The sequence below is a fragment of the Panthera pardus genome, unplaced genomic scaffold (genome assembly GCF_024362965.1).
Source record: "Panthera pardus isolate Hobbes unplaced genomic scaffold, ASM2436296v1 HiC_scaffold_26, whole genome shotgun sequence".
Taxonomy (NCBI): domain Eukaryota; kingdom Metazoa; phylum Chordata; class Mammalia; order Carnivora; family Felidae; genus Panthera; species Panthera pardus.
This window is the reverse complement of record NW_026526832.1, coordinates 11,110,223-11,134,356: the sequence shown is the minus strand read 5'-3', so window position 1 is coordinate 11,134,356 and position 24,134 is coordinate 11,110,223. Positions and strand designations below refer to the sequence as shown.

General features: G+C 37.8%; 1 protein-coding gene and 1 pseudogene across 3 annotated transcripts in view; both read right to left on the bottom strand.

Annotated features, from left to right (window-relative positions):
- Positions 1-24,113, bottom strand: part of HEATR5B (HEAT repeat containing 5B) — a 98,814-nt gene extending 74,701 nt beyond the window's left edge. For 2 of the 3 annotated variants that reach the window (XM_019447361.2, XM_053891002.1), the window contains exons 1-11: positions 24,013-24,113; positions 22,894-23,041; positions 19,767-19,978; positions 17,282-17,390; positions 15,579-15,728; positions 10,217-10,388; positions 8,438-8,595; positions 7,071-7,320; positions 3,412-3,567; positions 2,668-2,918; positions 976-1,087 (exon numbers count right to left, since the gene is read on the bottom strand). In XM_019447361.2, coding sequence (XP_019302906.1) covers positions 976-1,087; positions 2,668-2,918; positions 3,412-3,567; positions 7,071-7,320; positions 8,438-8,595; positions 10,217-10,388; positions 15,579-15,728; positions 17,282-17,390; positions 19,767-19,978; positions 22,894-23,019 — 1,696 coding nt within the window. In that variant the 5' untranslated portion in view covers positions 23,020-23,041; positions 24,013-24,113. Of the gene's footprint in view, positions 1-975; positions 1,088-2,667; positions 2,919-3,411; positions 3,568-7,070; positions 7,321-8,437; positions 8,596-10,216; positions 10,389-15,578; positions 15,729-17,281; positions 17,391-19,766; positions 19,979-22,893; positions 23,042-23,562; positions 23,581-24,012 lie in introns of those variants that run through there. The other variant, XM_019447367.2, reaches the window with a different exon arrangement.
- On the bottom strand, positions 4,893-5,967 carry LOC109265920 (ribosomal biogenesis factor-like; annotated as a pseudogene).
- Positions 24,114-24,134: the final 21 nt, after the last annotated feature.

Below are 24,134 nucleotides of genomic sequence, written 5' to 3'. Positions count from 1 at the left end.
ATAAGTGGCATATGTCACTGTATCAGGTGAAGGTTTGGGTTACAAATAGTGTGAAATGAGCACCACAGCAGGTCTGGCCAACATTCATCATCTCATATAGATACAATAAAATGAAAGAGAGAAAGAGAGAGAGAGAGAGAGAGAGAGAGAGAAAGAGAAAAGAGAAAAGAAAAGAAAAGAAAAGAAAAGGAAAGGAAAGAAAAGGAAAGGAAAGAAAAAGATTAAAAAAATGTTCTCCCTGTGATGGGAAGCCTCAGGATTTACTACTCTCTTGACAGCTTTCCTGTCTGTCACACAGCAGTATATCTGCATGCTGGACATCGCATCTCTGGTATTTACTCATCTCAGAACTGCAAGTCTCTACTTTTTGATCACCTTCCCCCACTTCCTCCCTAACTCAAAGTGCTTCTTATTCAGTAAGTAAAACACATATCTACTACTAAAGTTGGAAGTTGGACATGTGAACTAAAAAGAAGACACACGCCATCACCATGACAACAGTTCTGTTCTATGTACAGTGCTGGACTTTGCCTGCATGTCAGGTTTGTCATAGCACTTGGGAAAGTGAAGGGGAGAAGGGGAACTCCAGAAAAGCCGCACCAACAAGACCACTGGAATGTGACTTTATCACCCCACTAAAATCATGTCACTCACGTCACTTTGGGGATGGAATGGGCCCCATACTCTTATCTCATTTGGTTAACACTAAGCCAGTTAGTTAGACCAGGGCTATTCTGGTGACACTTTGTTATTTTTTAAGGTGAAACTTTGTTAACCATTTTCTCCTTAAATGTACTTAAGCAGAAGTTACCAGAAATAGAAATCTACTCCCAAATGAGAGGAAAAACACCTTCACCATTTTACCATGTCATTCAAAGTCTAGAATGTGAAGTTTAATACTTTTAAATTACACTTTATTTATAATCTACTGACACTTACAGAGTAAGACGACATCCTACTCAGATATAACTATACCTAAAGTCATAAGTGCTCCAAGTAAAAGCCATCCAGCTTGGGTGCGCTGTAAAGACAGCCTGCTATTTTGAGCAGCGGTTCGTAAGAGATCTTCAGCGATACTAACTACCATCTGCAAGAGAAGTTCAGAATTGGATTTTAACTGAAACAAGTTAAAAAAACCAAGTAAGAAAATACATAGCTAGTGCGCCTTATTAAAAAAGGAAGTTGTTCTTTTTTGTTGTTCCTGTTAACATGTTTTAAAAGATCCAACATCAAGACCTACTTCATCTCGATCACACTGTCGTCTGTGAGGAGACTCTGAACAGCACAGTGGTTGAGAGAGCTCTAGAGCCAGACTGCCTGGGTTCACAGCCCAGCTTTGTCATTTCCCGGCTTTCTGATCTGGGACACCTTAACCTCCCTGCCTCAGTTCCCTCACTGGGGAAATAGGAATAATAGGAATGCCAACCTCACTCCAGCAAGGATTAAATAAGTTAATACAGCAAAGCACTCAGAACAGTTGCTGGTCCATGAAACCACTTAATAAATGCTATTATTGGTAGCACCATTATCCTATATTAAATGATTTGTTGAACTCCTAACATGTTTCTGCCATTAAAATAATCTTACAGCACTTACAGTCTTCAAGAAGTCACAGGGAAATGGGAAGTAACAAGCAGCACATGAATGACAAAAGAGTAAGCAGATGTAGTAGTGGTCCACAAGGGCAAAGGTTATCGCAGACAGAGTAGCTCTGAAGAAATTTCATAAAAGAGATGGAACTTGAATTGGGCCTCTAAACAAACAGATACGTTTGGTTCATGTGACCAAGAAGGGGGATGAGATGCTATTGTGTGAACACAGGCATGAAGGCTGCAAAAGGCATGGAAAGAGAGCAAGACGACTAGTCTAAGTAGAGCAGTGGGAACGCAGAATGAATGGGTAGAATGACAGCAAATTGTGGAGGTGCCGGTTTACCAGACCGAGGGGATTCTATTTACTCTCTGAGCACCGGGTAGTCCCTAAGGGTCTCAGAGCTAATGTGAAAAATGCAAGTGGTGTGGGGAGACGGGAGAAAGACTGCAGGCAGGATAATCAGAGAGGAGGCAGTTGAAGGACAAAGGGAGATGGAAGCCAACACTCGAGTGGTAGCTATGGAGCTCGTAAGAGTGAATGGATCTGGGCCTAATGTCCCAGAAAGAGTAAGAAGTTAAAAACCTAGCCCCAATCTACATATGTAAAGTTGCAGACAGTATTTACATAAATGTTTAATATTCTTGAGAAAAAAACCCATAATAGTATTAGTAGGTATAGTGGAAAGAAAAAGAAAAAAACTGACTCATAATAACTACTGATTATCATTACCAAAATGCTAAATGCAATAGCATATTCTCCTGATATCTTTGAATAGAGCAACGTGAATTTTTATCTCTAAAAGCTGAAAGAATAGCTCTGATTTCTACATAATAACTGTTAAGGGTTTGGGTTTTTTTTTTTTTTCTCTAAAATAAAATGATACTACACCCAGACAGCAGAATTAAAGAATTAAATATCAAATATGAATTAGGGTCTGTCAACTCCCTATTAGCATAACACTATATTTTATACTATTACAGTAAAATTGTTTGATCACCCAGCTCAGCATTAAACATAGAAGGTGTTCCAATAAAGACTAAAGCCCACGTGACAGCACTCATAATTCCGTCGTACCTTTCCCTTGGCATGAGGAATGCCCAATGGACACTGATGAACTCCACCTAACAGAGCAGCCATTGCAAAGCTGTATCCACTAACGGCTTCCGGTGACGTTTTCAAGTTGTTGAGCCGTTCTGCACACCTGTCTAGAAAGGGTGTCAACTGGAAAGGTAATGCCACAGCCACACAGCGCAAACACCATGCGGCAGCAAGCCGAGCAGCCATACTCGGATGAAGAAGCACGGAAGTCACAGTCTCCAAAAGTCCTAAAAAGAAATACTCAAAATATTACTCTTTAACGAAGTCCAATGATTCCATGAACTAGAAGACTACGTGTAACACAATGATTAAAATCATAATCATTATGGTTTTAGTCACATACATTCAGAACTTTGCCACAAAACACGTATCATCTCAGAAACAGCAGAGAACTTCAAAGAGACATTTTCTACAAAAGAGAGTATAATTACATCTAATAAAATACAAATGATGTAAAAATTAAATGAATATTTAACAAACGTTAGCCAATTATTACAAACTACCATGACGTCTTTGTCTCCCCAAACTTTCTTTCACTATTTATTCAACATTTACAATTACAGTGAATCTTAACTCAAATAAAACCCAACTGATCTAAATGATCTAAAAACTGCTAATTATGATGACAAGCAACTAATCAGGAGTTAAGTATCAGTCACACTTCTGACTTTCTTTTTTAAATAGTGAAAAGAATCCCAGCAAGTAAATGAATTCTCATACCTATAGATGCTTCCTGAATAAGAGGAGAGGCGGTAGCATTCAGGCTCTGCACCAGGCTCCCGAGCTCCTGGAGGGCACAGACCATCACATGCTGGCTTGCTGCAATGTCTGCCGCTCCAGATTTGTTTTCAGCACTAGTATCATTCACGACTGCTTCTGGAAACACACAATCACGTGTTTGATGTGGGTGAGTTAAATTGTGACATAATGTTTTTGATTTATACAACTGATACTTATTTTAAGTTTATTTATTTATTTTGAGAGAGACAGAGATAGGGCGAGTGGGGAAGGGGCAGAGAGAGAAGGAGAGAGTGAGAATCCCAAGCGGGTTCTGCACTGCCAGCACAGAGCCCAGGCGGGGCTCGAACCCATGAAGTTCTGAGATCGTGACCTGAGCCGAAACCAAGAGTCGGATGCTTAACCGACTGAGCCACCCAGGCGCCCCCTACAATTGGTATTTTTGTATCAACATTTATGCCAGTTGATGTCTGCATGCTAAAAACTCTGTAATTATTTCTTAGCAGAACACTTGTGTAACTAAATGATGAAGTGACTTAAAAACACTGATTAATGACATCATGACAGTACTTCAATACATACTGGGATATCTTGTCTGCTTTCAGGAATACACCTAGCTCTAGTAAGCAGTAGCAAATCACATTGTACAAAGCACTGGCTCTGGAGAAAGGAAACCTGGGTTCCTGTCCCATCTCCACCAGTCACGTCAGCTATGTGACTCTGGGCAAGATACTCCGCTGACCCGAGTCTTAAATTCCTCATCTGCTGAGAGGGTTAAGGGCCTATCTCAACGGGTACTGTGGTGATTAAAGAAGACAGCACAATGCTGCCCGCAATACATGTTCAGCAAATGTCAGCAGCCATTACTGTCACTTTATTATTATTGCTATCTCAAGTGCTGCAACACTGTCAAATTTCTGACTAGAAAGGAAGTAGATCTATAAGGAAACTGGCTTTAGAACTTCTTACTGAGATGTTCCTCAAAGCTCCTTTAGCTTTGGTGCCCCCTTCCCTGACCCTTCATTACAATTAAAATGTATTTAACATAAAGACAACTGAAGATTCTTTGTCAAATTAATTGAGAATATATTCTGGCCCATAAATCCCAGACATATAGCATTACATTCAATTCTGCTTTTAAGATTGTTTAAATTTTTGGGGCGCCTGGGTGGCTCAGTCGGTTAAGCGGCCGACTTCGGCTCAGGTCACGATCTCGCGGTCCGGGAGTTCCAGCCCCGCGTCGGGCTCTGTGCTGACAGCTCAGAGCCTGGAGCCTGTTTCGGATTCTGTGTCTCCCTCTCTCTGACCCTCCCCCGTTCATGCTCTGTCTCTCTCTGTCTCAAAAATAAATAAACGTTAAAAAAAAAAAAAAAAAATTTTTAAAAAAAATAAAAAAAAAGATTGTTTAAATTTTTATTTATTTATTATTTACTTATTTTTAAACTAAAACTGTATACAAAACATTTAATTTATTGGTCTTTTTGGGGTATTTGATGTATCACCAGTGTCTTACAACTGAGCCACTAATCTTGTCGCTTCATCAACATTAACTGGCTCGTTTTCATGACACTGCTGAGGAATCAACTATTTCTGCAGAGGTTCAAGGGAAAGTCCTTTGGAGAAACATGCAAGTTCCTTTTGTATATCTACAAAAACTTTATTCACTCTGTTAACTTTTCCATCATTCACAATGTTTATCTTCTTAAGATTAGTGGTAACTGGTTTTGCTTTGTTTTTAGTCTTAAAATTTTTTGGCTGGCTATATGAAATCCATTCCTGGACCTTTGCCCTCTTAGTTTGCTCTTGGCCATTGTCTTCGATAACCCTGTGCAGCAACTGAAGCTCCAAGTGACGCCATCTGCACGCCTTGTAAGATTTTTTAAAAAATCAAATGGCTAGTCTGTTGCCTTAAGATTAAGACCCTTATGTGACTGTAAAACTTCCTTACCTTTATTGCATTCATTGTGTATTGACAGACTATAAAAATATATAATACCTAATTATGGAAGAGAATAGATTAATACACTACAGACTGTAATTTTCATTATGGACCTCTTTATTTTTACCTATTTCTGGACTTGGAAATGCATTAACTCCACCTTTTGATTACTAAACCATAAGCCCCTTGACCAGGTACTATCTATATCTGGTTTGCTATTTTATTCCCACAACCTGGCAGTGTTTCTGGCACTCAAACATTTCTTCCACACATCAATGTACAAGTATTTGTCAAGTTGTGAAACTAGGACTACTATTTTAAGATAACTAAAGAATGATGCCTCATTCATTTAAACACCCTTTAATTCACAATTCATAACTTTTAGTTAACCCTATACATTTAAAAATGGTTTGCTAAGTAAGCTATTATAAACAATGAAAGCTAGGGGTGCCTGGGTGGCTCAGTTGGTTAAGCGTCCGACTTCGGCTCGTGTCATGATCTCAGGGACTGTGAGTTCGAGCCCCATATTGGGCTCTGTGGTGACAGCTCAGAGCCTGAAGCCTGCTTCAGATTCTCTCTCTCCCTCTCTCTCTCTCCCCCTCCCTCACTCATGCTCTGTCTCTTTCTTTTCCTAAAAAAATAAATATTTTTAAAAACTTAAAGAAAAAAACAATCAAAACTATAACTATTTGTGAATTTACTTTTATGGATTTTAGAAAATGTTTAATATATATTCTCTAAATGTAAGTTACCGAGTATTCTCTATTCATGAAATTCTTATTTCTAAAGAGCACTAGTAGGCAATATAATTTGCATGATTAGAATTAATAAAACTGAACTGTCCAGAATTTATGTTTTACCTTATATAGTTCCCTAACTGGATTGCAAGCCAACTGGATTGCAAGAAACTTTTATGTCACTCATTATTCAAACCCTGAATTACTGCTTTGCAAATCTCAGATACTCAATATTTGTTAACTGAAAATTTTATAAATGGACATTTCTTTGAAAAGGATTTCTTTTAATTATGAATTACTGAGGTTTCACAGTGTATCCTCTGGTGGGCTAATAACCACATCTTCACAGTAAGCCTAGTAATGGAGGGAAAACAAACAAACAAACTTGTGTTTATAAAAAAAAAGGGTCCAAGCAGAAAAATTACAATAGACTGTTCCTTAAAGACAGCAAAGCACAGGGGCACCTGGGTGGCTCAGTCGGTTGAGCGTCCGACTTCAGCTCAGGTCACGATCTCGTGGTCTGTGAGTTCGAGCCCCGCGTCAGGCTCTGAGCTGATGGCTCAGAGCCTGGAGCCTGCTTCCGATTCTGTGTCTCCCTCTCTCTCTGCCCCTCCCCCATTCATGCTCTGTCTCTCTCTGTCTCAAAAATAAATAAATGTTAAAAAAAAAAAAAAAAAAAAAAAGACAGCAAAGCACAATAGAGCTTACCAGGAGAGCTCTAACACCAGTATAGGTACTGGAAATAAAACAGAAAACCTAACCTTTCAAACACGCTACCAAAATCTGTAAAAATTCTATTTCACTGTAATGATGTTGTTTGAATAACAAAATAAGAGTCCTCAATAAAACTATTAAACACAGTCCAGAAAGTGACACGAATGAATCAGATCTATTATATTTATCAAGAATAATAATACAAAACTAAATGACTAATCAACCAGACACATCAAGATATCAATTCTTACCTACTGCTTTCATCTGTTTCCCAATAGCTTGGCATATTTCTTTGGCAGCTGCAATCTGGGCTTTTTCACCTAGCAAACTGCCCACGGTAGCTCTTAGGATAAAGGAGACACATCGTCTTGAGTACACAGCCTCTACGTGAGTTTGTGTTGCCCGAGGATGGGAGACCAGATCAAGTACGTGAGACAAGAATGTAGCAAAGCTACGCTCCAACCACTGACCACCCAACGTAGTCACAAAAACGACATATGCCTATAAATAAAGATACAACTTCAGATAAATTATATAAATGAACCGAAATTACAGATAAAGCAAACACAGAAATACATGATGACAGCACGCAAAATAACTTATATTTGAGCATAAGAGACTGTTAAAAACTGAGAACAAACTGAGGGTTGATGGGGGGTGGGAGGGAGGGCAGGGTGGGTGATGGGTATTGAGGAGGGCACCTTTTGGGATGAGCACTGGGTGTTGTATGGAAACCAATTTGACAGTAAATTTCATATATTAAAAAATAAAAAAAAATAAAAAAAAAATAACTTATATTTGAGATGAAAGTTGAGAAAATTGAAAACTTGAGACCTGGTGGATTAAAAACTGTCCTTAAGATAATAGCTTCATGAAAAAACACAAAAAGAGAATGGGGAGGGAAAGCTGAATTCACCCTAATACTGAGGAAGGTAAAAGGTTATAGGACTAAGAAAACTCGCACATCCTAAACAAACATGGACCTGGAAAATAGTTGCTTATGATAGTAAGATAAAAATGGCTTACTATTATTTTACACTTGTTTTAGGAACAATGTATAGCTGGAGTGATTTTGACTAAGATCACAAAGAAACATTTTATCTTATAATGTATTAATTATTCTTGGATCATTACCCATAATACCTTATTTGGTTAATTATTATTTTGAAATTATAATTCCAAGTCAGGATTCATTTCATAATTACACTGGTGATTAATCATTAATGATAATCCAATCAAAGTATTAACCAATATGGTTGGCTACAGGGTAGCTGGAGTACATTAACATCTAAATGCCTAAAGCTATTTGAATATAATTTCAAATAAAACTAAATTATTTTACATCTGATTTTCTGCCAAGTAAAATTTGGGAAAATGTTATTGGATACTTATATAAATATAGTAGACAAAGGCTTATTTACACATCATTAAGAATCTATCTTTCCATATAAGTGTGTAATTTGGAATCTGAATGTAATTCATTCATTTGGTAAAATAAATGTTTTGAAAGAAACCAGACAAGGTTAAAAACTTGGGTGTACTGTTACTTAGTAAGAATGTTCCATGAGATTTCATAAGCGATGCAAACAGAATTCTTTTATATGTATACATTACAAACCTGTGTGACTCCAACTCTCACTTCACGATTAACAGACCCTCCGACTTTTAACATTTCTCCACCACTCTTTAGAAAACCTGACCCTCCACGTAGAAATCCTGTGGCCATGAGTTCTAAGACTTCATCAAATGTCGCTCGCTTCACATTCTGCCGCATTACTTTCAGGAAGAAAAATAAATTCATAAGCAATATATCTTGCTATTAGTTGAGTAACACTTACAAATCTAGCTTAAAATTCAAGGAATTATTTTCAAGGATTCTTTACTACAAAGGAGATAGGGTCCTTTTGTTCTCTTACAGTCTTTACATTTACAATGTACTTGTAAAAATAAATTCAACTTTGAAGCTAAATGCTAGGAAACGGAATGAGCTAGATATTAAAGGTAATTCAATAAATTGATGTCAAAAATAGCTTAATAATACTGTTAACCTTGATATATGTAACACGAGGACAAAGCACACCCACAGCCCTCATTGATCACAGCCCTCATTCCCAGCTGAGGTGGACTCAGAGGAACTTTGTCAAGTACATGCTCTTTACACAATGGTTAGCAATAAATTAAAATGTCACTGGACTGCCGCTGACTTGCCCTCCCTTATACAGAGCTTCTTATTTTACAAAGTCCTTTCACAAACAGCTACAAACATAATCCTCACAAAAAGTCTGTAGGAGAGGTATAAAGCTCATGATTAAGTATGTTAACTTTGGAATTTGGCTGCCTGGGTTTGAATTTCAGTTCTGACACTTAACAGAATATAAATTAATACAATCGCTCGACTTCCTTGTTTATAAAATAACAGTACTTATAGGGCTGCCTAGGTGGCCCAGGTGGTTGCATCCGACTTTGGTTTTGGCTCAGGTCATGATCTCACAATTCATGAGTTCAAGGTTCATGAGTTGGAGCTCCGCATCGGGCTCTCTGCTGTCAGCACAGAGACCGTTTCATATCCTCTGTCCCCCTCCCCTACCCCTCCCATGTGCCCGCATGTGCGCACACCCTCTCTCTCAAAAATAAACATTTAAAAGTAAATAAATAAATAATAGTACTTATAATTCACAGAGCTTTTGTGAGGATTAAATAAAACAATTTTGTTATACGCTTAATTCAGTGCCTGGCACAGAGAGCTTGGTAAATGTTACCTGTCATCATCATCTAATTGCACAGATTGAAATAACTGAAGATAAAGAGACTACAGCTCAGAGGGCTTCACGGCTAATTAACATAAGAGCCTGGACTTGAATCTATGACATCTGATTCTCCTTCTACTATATAGAGGTGAAGTAGGGGTGGGGACAGTAGCAAACGGTGGTTCAGAGCATCTACTCACAATCCTCCCTCACTGAGGCATCTCTGCGGAACTGTGAGGCACAGCACAAATCACATGACAAATCAATGATGCCTCTGATTCTGCTTAAAATAGTCATCAAAAACAAAAAAACAAAAAAAAAAAACAAATACTGTACTATAAGAAGGGTCTACTCACAGAGATTGAAAGAAAGCATATAAAGTGCCAGACTCTGGTCCCTTGACGATTACACAATACCATTTCATAAATCTTACTTGCTTATATATCCAGTATACTTGATATATATTATCTTGTATGTTAAAACCATAAAAAATGCCTATATTAAGAAAAATTCCATTTGGGTAGTAGACAAAGATACTCAACAATTTAAAACTTTAAAGTGGCTTGCCCCTAAGAAAGAACTCTCTCAGATGAATTCCATATACCTTCAAGTATCTGTTATAATGTACATTAGGGGCTGGCAAACAATACCTGTTGCCTGTTTTGGCATCAATGCTGTAGCCATGACTGTTCCTAAGAGTTTAGACACTGCCACTCGAACCCCATAATTTGAGTTTTCCAAAGCCTTAAAGCAGAGAGTGGCAATATTTTCCAGTTCAGCAGTCCACATGAACACAGCTTCATTCTGTAGTTCTAGTAGACACTGGAATTAAAAAAAAAAGAAAAGAGAAAAAAAAAATAAAGTACATCCTAGAACTTCCACTTCCATAAATATAATAAGAATCAGATTTACTCTTTCTCCTGAAATAACTAAAAAAATTAAATTAAAATATATGAAACAATAGTTTTCAAGACACTGGACATCAGGCAATGAAGCACAGTGAGCCTTAGGAGATGGAAAATAAAGTTAACCCTATAATTGTCCCAGCTTACTGCCTTGAGTTTTCAGTACTTTGGAGAACATATTTAACAGTAACTCTTATATTAGAAAGAAGAAAAGTCTTAAATCAATAGCCTCAGCTTCCCCTTAAGAAACTAGATGATGCAGAGCAAATTTAGCACAAAGTAAGCAGGGAAAAAAAGAGAATAATAAAGATAAAGGAGCCAAAGTAGAAAACTGAAAAGAAAAACAGAAATAAAACCAAAAGCTGCTTATTTGTGATGACCAATCAATTTGACAAATCTCTAGCCAGACAAATGAAGGAAAAAGGGAGAAGACACAAATCACCAGAATCAGGAATGAAAAAGGTCACATCATTACAGATTCAATATATATTAAAAGAACAAATAGAATATTATAAACAATTTGATGCCAATAAATTTGACAACTTAAATGAGATAGATAACTCACTGAAGAAGAAATATATAACCTAAATAGCCCAATATTGATTTTTAAAATTGAATTTGTATACAAGTAAAACTGGGAAAACTAAACAAGATCAATGGATTGTGTCAATGTCAACACTGTATTAAACTAGTTGTAATATTGTACTATATTTTTGCAAGATATTACCATTGGAGGGAACTGGTTAAAAGTTTATAAAGACTTCTCTATATTACTTCTTATAATTGCATGTAAATCTACAATTATCTTAAAGTAAGAAGTTTAACTCAAAAACAGCAACAACAAAAACAACACAAGAAATCAAGTATAAAACAAAAGGCATTTGACAAAATCCAACATCCGTTCCTGCTAAAACCTTTTAGCAAGCTAGGAATATGGGGGCACTTCCTCAATTTGGTAAAAGTCATCAAGAAAAACCAACACTTAACACTAAATGGCAAAGTACTGAATATTTTCTCCTTAAGGATCTGGAATAAGACATGGATCTTTGCTCTCATGTTTTTGTTTTTGTTTTTAATGTTTTATTTATTTTTGAGACAGAGAGAGAGAGAGAGAGAGCGAGCAGGGGAGGGGCAGAGATTGAGGGAGACACAGAATCCTAAGCAGGCTCCAGGCTCTGAGCTGTCAGCACGGAGACCAACGTGGGGCTCAAACTCACGAACCATGAGATCACGACCCGAGCCAAAGTCAGACACTTAACCAACTGAGCCATCCAGGCGCCCCTTTGCTCTCATGTTTTTAATTCAACATTGTACTGAAGGATTTAGCCAGAGCAAGAGACACCCATGTTGGAAAACAAATAAAACTGCCTTTATTCTTAGACAACATGATTGTCTATGTAGAATATCTGACAGAATCCATTAAAAGAGCTGACAGAACTTATAAGTCACTTAGCAACACTGACAGATACAAGGTCAATATATAAAAACCAATTGTATTTCTGTGTTAGCAATGAACAATTAGAAATTAAAATTTTAAAAATTAATACCATTTAAAATAGCATCAAAAATATAAAATGCTTAAGAATAAATCTGATAAAAGATGTACACGACCTACACCTAGACTCCACAAAGTGTTGTTAAGAGAAAACAAAGACCTAAATAAATGGAGAAATATATCATATTCAAGGGTTAGAAGATTTAATATTGTTAAGATGTCAACTCTTCCATGGATAAAGAAGATGTGGTTATATACACATATGTATATATATATGTGTATATATACATATACATATACATATACATATACATATACATATACATATATACATATATATGTGGAATATTACTCAGCCAAAAAAAATGAAATCTTGTCATTTGCAATCACATGGATAGAGCTAGAGCATATTATGCTAAGTGAAATAAGTCAAAGAAAGACAAATACCATATTATTTTACTCATATGTGGAATTTTAGAAACAAAACATAGGAACAAAGGGGAAGGGGGGGAGAGAGAGGGAAGCAAACCATAAGAGACTCAGTGATAGAGAACAAACAGGGTTGATGGAGGGAGGTGGGGGGGGGGAATGGACTAAATGGCTAATGGGTATTAAGGAGGGTACTTGTGATGAGCACTGGGTGTTATATATAAGTGATGAATCACTAAATTCTACTCCTGAAACCAATATTACACTATATGTTAACTAACCAGAATTTAAATAAAAATGTGAAAACGAAAAAAAAAAAGGAAAAAAGATATCAACTCTTCCTAAATTGATCTATAGATTCATTGCAAAATACCAGCATGAATCAGAATCCTAGCATGTTATTTTTCTACAAACTGATAAATTCTAAAATTCATATGGAAATGCAAAGAGCCTAGAATACTATTTTGAAAAAGAACACAGTTGGAAGGTTAACACTACCTAGTTTCAAGACTTATGAAGGTACAGTAATTACGATAGTGTTATTGACATCAAAATAGATCAATAGAACATAAGAGCCCAAAAATAGACCCATACATATATGGACAATCAACTTTCAACAAAGGTTCAAATGCAAGTTAGGTGAAGAAAGCATAGTGTTTTCAACATGGTAGTGGAACAAGTGAATATACGTGTGCAAAAAAGAAAAAAACGAAAAAAAGAACTTTGATTCATACCTTGTACCATATTAAAAAAATAACTCAAAATGGATCATAAAAGAAAGAACTTCGATTCATACCTTCCACTATATTAAAAAATTAACTCAAAATGGAGTGTATATCTAAGTATAAAACTACTAAACTTCTAGAAGGAAACATAAGAGAAACTTTCAGTTAGGAAATTTTCTTAAGATACAAAACCAGCAGTATGGTCTATATAAGAAAAATTGGTAAATTGGACTTGGACGAAATTCAAAACTTCTCTTCTTAGAAAAGCACTATTTAGAGAATGAAAAGACAGTCCACAGCTGAGAAAAAAATATTTACAAATCATGTATCTGATAAAGGAATACATAAAAAAACGATAAAGTACTATCAAAACTCAATAATAAGAAAACTCCATAAAACAATGGGCAAAGGATTTGAAGAGATTCTTCACCAAAGAAGGTATGGATGGCAATAAGCACATCAAAATATGTGTCTGTCTTTGTGCCAATACCATGCTGTCTTGATGATTACAGCTTTGTAGTAGAGGCTAAAGTCTGGGATTGTGATGCCTCCCACTTTGGTCTTCTTCTTCAATATTACTTTGGCTATTCGGGGTCTTTTGTGGTTCCATACAAATTTTAGGATTGCTTGATCTAGCTTTGAGAAGAATGCTGGTGCAATTTTGATTGGGATTGCACTGAATGTGTAGATTGCTTTGGGTAGTATTGATATTTTAACAATATTTCTTCCAATCCATGAGCACGGATGGCTTTTCCATTTCTTTGTATCTTCTTCAATTTCCTTCATAAGCTTTCTATAGTTTTCAGCATACAGATCTTTTACATCTTTGGTTAGGTTTATTCCTAGGTATTTTATGATTCTTGGTGAAATTGTGAATGGGATCAGTTTCTTTATTTGTCTTTCTGTTGCTTCATTATTAGTGTATAAGAATGCAACTGATTTCTGTACATTGATTTTGTATCCTGCAACTTTGCTGAATTCATGTATCAGTTCTAGCAGACTTTTGGTGAAGTCTATCAGGTCTTCCATGTATGGTATCATGTCATCTGCAAAAAGTGAAAGCTTGACTTCATCTTTGCCAATTTTGATGCCTTTGTTTTTCTCTTGTTGTCTGATTGCTGATGCTAGAACTTCCAACACTATGTTAAACAACAGCAGTGAGAGTGGCCATCCCTGTCGTGTTCCTGATCTCAGGGGGAAAGGAAATTTACCCAAGGGATGCAAGAGTGCTGATGCATAGGGGCACTTGTACTCCAATGTTTATAGCAGCACTCTCAACAATAGCCAAATTATGGAAAGAGCCTAAATGTCCATCAACTGATGAATGGATAAAGAAATTGTGGTTTACATACACAATGGAATGCTACTTGGCAATGAGAAAGAATGAAATATGGCCTTTTGTAGCAACGTGGATGGAACTGGAGAGTGTTATGCTAAGTGAAATAAGTCATACAGAGAAAGACAGATACCATATGTTTTCACTCTTATGTGGATCCTGAGAAACTTAACAGAAGACCATGGCGGAGGGGAAGGAAAAAAAAAAGTTAGAGAGGAGGGAGCCAAACCGTAAGAGACTCTTGAAAACTGAGAATAAACTGAGGGTTGAGGGGGGGTGGGAGAGAGGGGAAAGTGGGTGATGGGCGTTGAGGAGGGCACTTGTTGGGATGAGCACTGGGTGTTGTATGGAAACCAATTTGACAATAAATTTCATGTAAAAATAAATAAATAAATAAATAAATAAATAAATAAATAAATAAATAAATAAAAAATATGCTCATCATTAGTCATTAGGGAAATAGAAATTAAAGCCACAATGAGATGTGTGTACATATATACAAGAATGGCTAAAATGAACAAGCATGACTAACCAAATGTTGGTGAGGATGTGGAGGAATTAGAAATCTCATACATTGCTGGTGGAAATGTAAAATGGTATGATTACTTTGGAAAACCGTTTGGCAATTTTTTAAAACATGAAACACAAATCTATCATAGGATCCAGTTATTCTACTCCTGGGTATTTACCCAGGTAAAATGAATGCATATGTCCACACAAAAATTTGTACACAGATGTTCATAGCTTTTTTTGTAATAGTCTACACTGGAAGCAACTCAAATGTCCCTAACCGGTAAAGGAATAAACCAACTGTAGTACATCCACACAATGAAATACTACTCAGCAATGAAAAGAAAATGAACTACTGACACATGTGTAACAATATAGACGAATCTTAAAATAATTACATTGAGTGAAAGAAGGCAGACCCCTCCCCCCAAAAAAAGAGAGAGAGAGAGAGAGAGAGCACATACCACATGATTCCATTTATACATAATTTTATAAAATGAAACTAACCCATGGGGACAATAAGCATACTATCATATTTTAAAACTTAAAAAAAAAAAAAAAAAAAGAGCAAGCAGGAGAAGGAACAGCATTATAAAGTGGCCAAGCACTAACCTTGGCAACTGCACACCGAACAGCCATTGACCGGTCAGTCAAGAGGGATCTGGCATTCTTGTAAATATCACGATGAGAGGAAGCTGCCGCACCTCCCAGTCCGTTCAGAACTTTCTGTAGACTCATTAGGATTTCACTTCGCCCTTGAGACTAGAAGTGAACATAAATAAAACTGAAAACTTTGTTGCAAAACAAATTCCATGTTTAAACAAGAACATACCAAAACACAACAGTTTTCTGGGCTTCCTGGTCTCATAGTCTTACCTTTAAATTGTAAACAGTAAGTAATGAAAAGCAAAATAAAATAAAGTATCCTAGAAAGTATCTGAAAGGTAAGAGTAGTTATTAATTTCAATTAAGTAATACCTTTCTGAGAAATTAGGTTACAACTAGAAAACATATTCTAATGTTTCCACAATATGTTGAAGTGCAGCTTAATGAGAACATGAAAACAAATTCAAAAACTTCACTATAAGTGTATCTCAAGGATCCAAAACCTCAGAATGTGAATGGTTAAGCAAAACAGTAGTTAAGTAATATAGGCATTCTAAGAGAAGAACCATCCAACACATTTAAAAAATGTGTCACAGAGATATGCTAAACCTTCACCTTTTTGTTGTTCCTGTTTTCATACTCTTACACTTATTCAAACACAGATCTCTTCCACTAGACTTGATGACGTCAGGGACCACATCTTGTTCATCTTTATGTGCTTACTACCTGACAGTATGTCCTCAATCATTGTTTAATAAATGAATGGACAAATGATTCCCAGAAGAAGGGTTGTCCAAGAAACCTTTACTTTTCCGAGATGAAGGAATTAGACTGTGAGAGTCCAGGGCTTGGTCCAGTTTTAGTCAACACCAAGTTGATAAGGAACTTTCAGAAGTAACACGAAATTGACATCACAAAATAGAACTACTTTTACTAAACAGCAGCTGCTGTGGGTTGAATAGTGTCCTCCGAAAAGATTAGTTCAAGTGTTAAGCCCCATTACCTGTGCAGACGACTTGATGTGGAAATAAGGACTTTGCGGATGAAATAAAAACAAGGTCATACTCTATTGAAGTGGCCCTACTCCAATAATTGGCATCCTCATAAGAAAAGAAGAATTTGGATGCAGAACACAGGTACGGAGGGAGAACACTATGTGACAACAGAAGTAGAAATTAGAAATGTGTCTATAAATCAAGGAATACCAAGGAACAACAAGGGACTGCCAGCAACCACTGGAAGAAAGCAAGCAAGGATTCTTCACAAGTCTTCAGAAGAAGCATGGCCTTGCCAAACACATTGATTTGGGATCTTAGCTTCCAGAACTGTGAGACAACAAATTTCTGTTGTTTTAAGTCCCCATGGTCATTCATTACCCTGGGCAACTCTTGGAGCCTAATACATTAATTATGACAAATAAAATGGCAATGCAAAAATATCCATAGGGCTAAATAAAAAATAATAAGTAAACCTATTTTTGCCCAGGTGCCAAGGAAAAGCATTCTTTTCCTTCGCACTGAAATATAAGGTAATATACATTAAAGAAGGGGCAAGCGATGTATTTTTTTGCAAGTAATAATCTTAAATTACCTTCTTGCTAAGTACTAGGAGTACCACAGTGACAGGAAAAAAAGGCAAACATATTTTTAACTGACATCTAACTCCTGCCAAAAGCAAAACATTTAAATAATATTCGTTGTAAAACTTACCTCTGCACTTTTCAGAGATTTCAAAAGATTATTCACTGTTTCTGGAAATGCACTTCCTAACATTCTCCCCATTTTTTCATAAAATGCTCCAACACAAGCCACTGCAGCCCTGGAAGAAGTGATGCTTTCACTGGTCACTGTTCAGGTTAATAAAACAATTTTCATGATACCTTTCTCATTTTCAGAAATCAATTTGTATTTGTGCAGGACACTTTTGGCTACAAATCCTTAATTTTCAGCTTTCAAAAACACCTTGTTTACCTACCTATTCATTACGATCACAACAAATACTACCATTAATCGAACTGTACTGTTAGGAATACAAGAGAAGAAATATATTTATGTAAGAAATCCTACCCATCCTTTGGAAAAAAAAACGAAGTTTTCCTTTCATGAAAACTTCCCAAATTATGTCAATCCACAACGATTCCTTCTCTTCTCTCATTATATATAACACTCCATGTCAACTATTCATTTTCACAAAATTATGTTATTTACTGTGTTGTGACTTGACCATTTATGTGACAAGCATAAGCTTTGAAGTCTGGCAGATCTATGTCTAAATCCTAGGACCCGCCACCTAATAGCTATGGGTCCTGAGCAAGTTACTGAGGCAGCAACATTAAATATGCTCACTTCACTATCATATATGTAATAAATAACAGAATCATGGAATCAACCTTCATCTGTTTGACTCTAAATCCTGTGCATTTTTCAATACTCTCCAGGCTGATAACAAAACTAAAAATGACTGAGGTCACATGCCAGAATATTCAGGGAATTCCTACACAGAATCCATGAATCCACTGGAAATACATATGAATAATATGCAATATGTAATAAATTCTACTTAAGCAGAACTAGAAAACCATGTGTGGATTTGCTAAGTGGTGGAGAACTAAACCATCAAAGTTTAGTTTCAAATTCCAAATTAAACTGGAAAGCACTGGTGCTCTCTAATCTCTTCCAAAACTTTTGAGATCTACATCTATCCTAAACAACACAGAATCTAATCACAACATACCTATGCAGTTGAAAACAGACTTAAAAATCAGTGTCCAGGTTCAGAATAATGTCCCTGTTTCCTCTGTAAGCTATTAAACTGGCCCAGGCCCCTTGCATGGTGTTCTAGAGATGTATCTCTGGCCAGTCTGTGTTCTCAAACAGTAACTCTTTCTAGGTAACTATCCATACCAAAGAGTTCTACTTGCCAAAAGCTACATTCTCAACTCAGGGCTCTGATATCCAGACCACGACTTCCAACTACCGACTATACACACTGTCCCTTGGATATTGCCTCCTGTCCTGCAAGTCAGCACACCCAGAACTGAACTTCTCATCTTCCCCTCATGACTTGTTCCCTCCTCTACTTTGCATCTTTCTGAAAAGCTCTGTAAAGTATAAAGAACCTACTTCTGTTTCCAATGAGAAGTTTCCTTTGCCTAGAAAACAGGTTGGCAAACTACTGCCTGCAGGCCGAATCTGACCCATTATCCAGCCTGCCACCTGGTTTTGTAAATAAAGTTTCAATGGAACACAGCTATGTTCATTTATTTACATACAGTCTTGGGCAGAGGCGAGTAGTTGCAACAGAAATGTATATATGGTCCTATAAGCCAAAAATAGTTATTACCTGGCTCTTTTTCATGAAGTCTGTCAATCCCTGGCCTATCACATCCACCTTCCCTTCTTCCCATCTAACCACTTACTTGACTATTTCCATGTGTCCTTCCCTGTTGTTGATCTTCTTTGGCCGATGCTTTGTTGAGAAGCCTTCCTGACACTGCTCTCCGCTCACACCGCAGCTAAGCTTATTTAGGTGTCATTTCCCCTCCCCACCCCACCCTGGACAACACTCCTCACTGTACTCTAACTGCTGATTTTCTTATTTGACCCTTTCATAGGACGTACCCCACTGCCATTATTCTTAAGGCTTGCTCTGAAAATGTCTGTCTTTGACCCAAACCACAAGTTCGAGCCACGAGTTGGGTAAGCCCTTAATTTAGAGGTCATCATATTTGCAGGCAAAATGGTCTCTGTCTCAGCTATTCAATTCTGCCATTATAACATGAGAGCAGCTACCACCCGAATGAATATATCTGTATTCCAATAAAACTTTATTTACAAAATAGGCAGCAGGCTGGATTCGGCCTGTGGGCTAGTTTGCCCATTCCTGCCTTAATCCCATCACTTAGAAATTCTTGACTTTTCTATCTCAGAATATTCTTATATTCTCTCCATCCAAATTTACCAAGAGATCTCTGTGCAAATTGCGGACACCACACCAATTCTCTGTAGTTTACTGAAAAGTCCCAGGGGCGATGAAACACATATTGAAAAAGAAACCCTTCCCCAGACCTACTTAGAGCTTTCATTGTCAAGCAGCATGCCTCAGGTTCCATTGACCTTGGGGTCTTTATGATCAGTAGTCCCTTATTAAGATAAGTTACTCTAAAAAAACCAAAACGTCAAATTAAGTACTTACAGTTTTGTTGGTAAGTAGGCTGCAGTGTCATCTTTATTTCTGATAATATCATTACATTTATCAAGTGTTTGAAAAACAGTAAAAGTATCCCCAATGCTATAAAGGGCTGCCAGATTTTTAGCTAACAATTTTCGTGTAGGTGGTCCAGGTGAACTACTTATTAATCCAGTTAATTGTTCAACAAGTTTTTTCTGTTTTTCCTTTACGTCAGTCTGTTATAAAAAATAAAGAACATTATCAGCTTTTTTCTTATGTGTGCTTTCATTACCTTTCAATCAAAATAAAAAATACTCAAAAGTTAAAATCTATATTACATTAGGCATAAAACCATAAATGAAAATGTTCAAGATAAAGAAAAGTTTGGTAAGAAATGAACCATTCTTGGGGCACCTGGCTGGCTTAGTCCGTCGGGCATGCAACCTTTGATCTTGGGGTTGTAAGTTCAAGCCCCACACTGGGTATAGACATTACTTAAAAATAAAGTCTTAAAAAGAATAAATGAACCATTCTTTCCTAAATGTTATCCTTCGTTCCCCTCCAATACCAAAAATTTAGCTGCTAATACAAGTGACTGCTCTAGATGAAAAAGTTTCCACACCAACTTACTAAGAAACCAACAGTCAAAGGATGTAAAATATTGGGTACGTGGACAACTGACATCTTAGAACCTAGCTAGGCTGCCCTGTAAAAGCCAAGTCAGCAGTTCATAAGACACAGGTCCGTGAAGGAAACCAAAAGAAACTCTAGGAGCCCTAGGCAGTAAAAAAAGATATTCAAATAGACTCATAGTCAATACTGAGAGTTCATTCATTCATTCATTCAAGAAATGCTTATTGTGCACTTATTATATGCCAAGCACTATTCTAGGCACTGGGATGAAACAGTGAACACAACAAAGTCTCTGCCCTTGTGAGTTTATATTCTAGTGGGGAGAGGCAAAGTTTACCGAATAAACAAATGAATAGTGTGAGTTCTTACTGTTTTGTTCAGATTAGTAAGAAAAGGCCTCTCTAAAAAGAAGCGAAGGTGTGAGCTATGCAGATATTGAGAGAAAAATATTCCAAGCAGGAGAAACAAGGGCAAAGGCCTTGAGGTGGGAACTTGATTGGGCGAGGACAGCAAGAAGGCCAGTCTGGCTGGCAGAGAGTCAGAGAGAGGAAGTAATGAGAGATGAAGTCAGAAGAATAGAAAGGACCAGATTGTATAGCCCCTTATACACCATTGTAAGAATTTTCTATTTCATCCTGAGAATCTGAAGCATAAGAGGTACATGATCAAAATGTTTTAACAGGCACATTCTGACTACTGAGTGAAAAATACTCCACAAGGTCCATGGTCAGAAGCATAGTGAGCATTTAAGAAGGTGTTGCAATGATCCAGATGAGAGAGGAGGGTGGGAACAATGGAAATGATAACAAATAATTCAATTCTGGACACGTTTAGTGGATAGAACCCTTAGGATTTGCTGATAAATATGATGCGAAATTTCCAAAAGAAAGAAGAATGACTCTAAGGTTTATGACCTGAGCAACTGGAAGGAAGAAATGGTTGTTTCCTGAGATGGTGACCACTGAGGAAAGGACAGGTTTGGAACGGAGAAATCAAGAATTTAACTTCGTATATGTTAATTTTGGAATGCTATTTAAAAGAGAAAGAGGTAGTTGGAGATCTGCAAGTCATTACTGTATAGATGGTAGCAAAAATCATGAAATTAGATGATATTATTGCGGGAATAAATATTTGTATATACTCTTCACAACAAAATAAAATACCTATTAAGTGTTTCAAGAGAGAAGATCAACTATGTCAAAAGCTGCTGATGGTCAACTAAGATGGAATACTGACCATTGGCTGGAACAATGTGAGATCACTGATGACTGGACAAGAGCCATTTCAGTGAAATGGATGCAGCAAATACTCAGTTGGAAGGGGTTTAAGAGAAAATAGAGACTTCTAGCTAAGGGCCATAAGTGAATCCATGCATTAACTTTGTCTTTCCAGAAATACTAGTAAAACTATATTAAAGGGCAACCACACACACACACACACACACACACACACACACACACACACACACAAATGCACAAATCCACAAGAGCAAAGAAAACAGGAAAAAAATCAACAGAATATACAGAAGCCAGGTACCCCCAATGGGCAAAGCTGAGAAGAGACGCAACTTACAACACAGAATCCCATGAAGCTCATGTCTGTTTTGCTGTTGTTGTTTGAAGCTCCAGGTGCTTATGGAGGAGGGAGTGAATTATGCCTGGAACTGGAGGAAATGGTTGAGAGTCTAGAAGTTGTAAGACTCTCATACCTCTCTCCTCCATTCGGGACTTAGGAAGCTCCAGCACAGCTGTGGGCTGGAAAAACTGTACTGAAAACAGGGGATTAAACGGAAGTTTTCATACTGGATGTTGAAGCCTGGAGCCTTCTCCCCAAATTCCTAGAATCTAGGCAGCTAGTGATATGCCCTAGGACACTAGAGTAGAAAAGTCTCTTCCTGGGAATGACTAGCCAAGGGAAATCTATGATGCCAATGCCAGGGGTTCTTCAAACCACAGGACTGGCCTACAGTGAAGCACAGTTAACAAACTTCACCCTGCCCAGGAAACGTACTACTCATTCTTAAATTTGAGCAGACAGCCAAACATTATCAGATATTTGAGGAAAGTATCTAATTTTAAAGACAGAAAACAAAACACATAATGAAAAGCAAGAAGGCTAAAACAGACTACGTAGGAAGAAGAAAACAGAAAAAAAGCCACCCCATTATAACTCCTCAGAGAGATAAGTGAAGATATTGGGATTGCTAGACAGCGCGGAGGGACCATTTGCAAGGTGGAGATGAGTGAATTTAAAAGTCATATAATCATATTTTTCTCCAGTCACATTCAGTTGTTCGGGTAGAGACATGAAGTAGGCAAAGAGCTAGGTTCAAATGAGATTCTGGTTTTGCCACAAAATAGAAAAAGACCAGACAAAAATTTCTATTACTGTGTTATATTCTCAATTCCATAAGTGACCCACAACCTTTCCAAAACATAATGCGTGCTCCCTTACAAAGCATGAACATATAATACTCTTCATTATGTAAACCCAGCTGGGAAAAAAAGCAATACTATACCTTGTTGGCAGCGACCAATACTTTATCAAGAAATCTCAACCATTCAAATATAAAAACTGGTCTCTTTGCTTCAGTGATTTGAGCCAAAGCTTCTTCATTTAGCAATAAACTGTGGGCCAGCTCCATTACTGAAGTTTAAAAGTCACACCTTAACAAATCAAGAAATACTTGTAAGGATTTTTTTTTAATGTTAAAAGTCAAAGCTTAGTGAATGCAACCACAGGAATTGAAAAGTGTGGTTTTACTTCTCATTTCATTTGCGGGAAATTTACATTACTTCTTTGAGGCAAAACCCAAGAACCTAATTCTAAAGAACAAGGGTAAAACAAAAACAAACATAAATGAGTCATGCTTGGTGAAGAAGAATGAAAAAAGGAAAATTTAAATCAATACTGCAAATAACAGGGCGTCTGCCTGGCTCAGCCAGCACAGCATGCGACTGTTGAACTCGGGGTCCTGGGTTTGAACGCCACGTTGGGCATAGAGATAGCTTTTTAAAAAAAATATTGCAAAGAAGACGTTATTCCAAAAGAAATATGCCTAGCAAAACATATGTCATTAACCCATTCCACGAATGGGAAAACCACGGCACCAAGATCATACACCGGTTGGGCCTGACAATCCACCCTCCTCTTTTCTCGCCCACGGCTCAGTGCACAGCACCCTTACCCTCCCCTGGCGCAGGACGACGTCAAAACTCCCAGAATAAAGATTTCACACTGGAAGTCTCCAACAAGAGTCTTCCTACGGTGACGGGATGGGGAAGGCCAGATCCCCGTGGCCGAAGATTTAGTGACAACCCCGGGCGGTCGGGGAAATGCAGCCCACAAAGGCTGCGCGCGCTGCGGGTCTGGGTTAGCCCGGCTACTCCGAGGACCGCCGTAGCGCAGCGCCCGGCCTGGGGGGAAATGTTAAGAGGCCGCCGCAGGCCTCGCAGGAGCCACTTAGGGCTGTCAACTACAGGAGGCGGTGACTCGGAACCAAGCCCGGAGCCTGAGAAAGAAAAATGTTCCCTACGAATTCGATTTTCCTCCCCAGTCCTCTGAAAACATACGGGGGGGACAGGGGTGTGTGTGCGTGTCACCGTGCGTGCTTTGGCCGCAACGGGGATGGCCTCACCTGCTAGTCTGGCAGGGGCTGAACAGCTGAGTTCCGGGGCCAGAAGCAGCTGCCAAACGACCCGGATGCCCCGCCTCCCGCACGCCTGCCAGCAGGAAACGAGAGGAGAGCGCGTGCGCGGA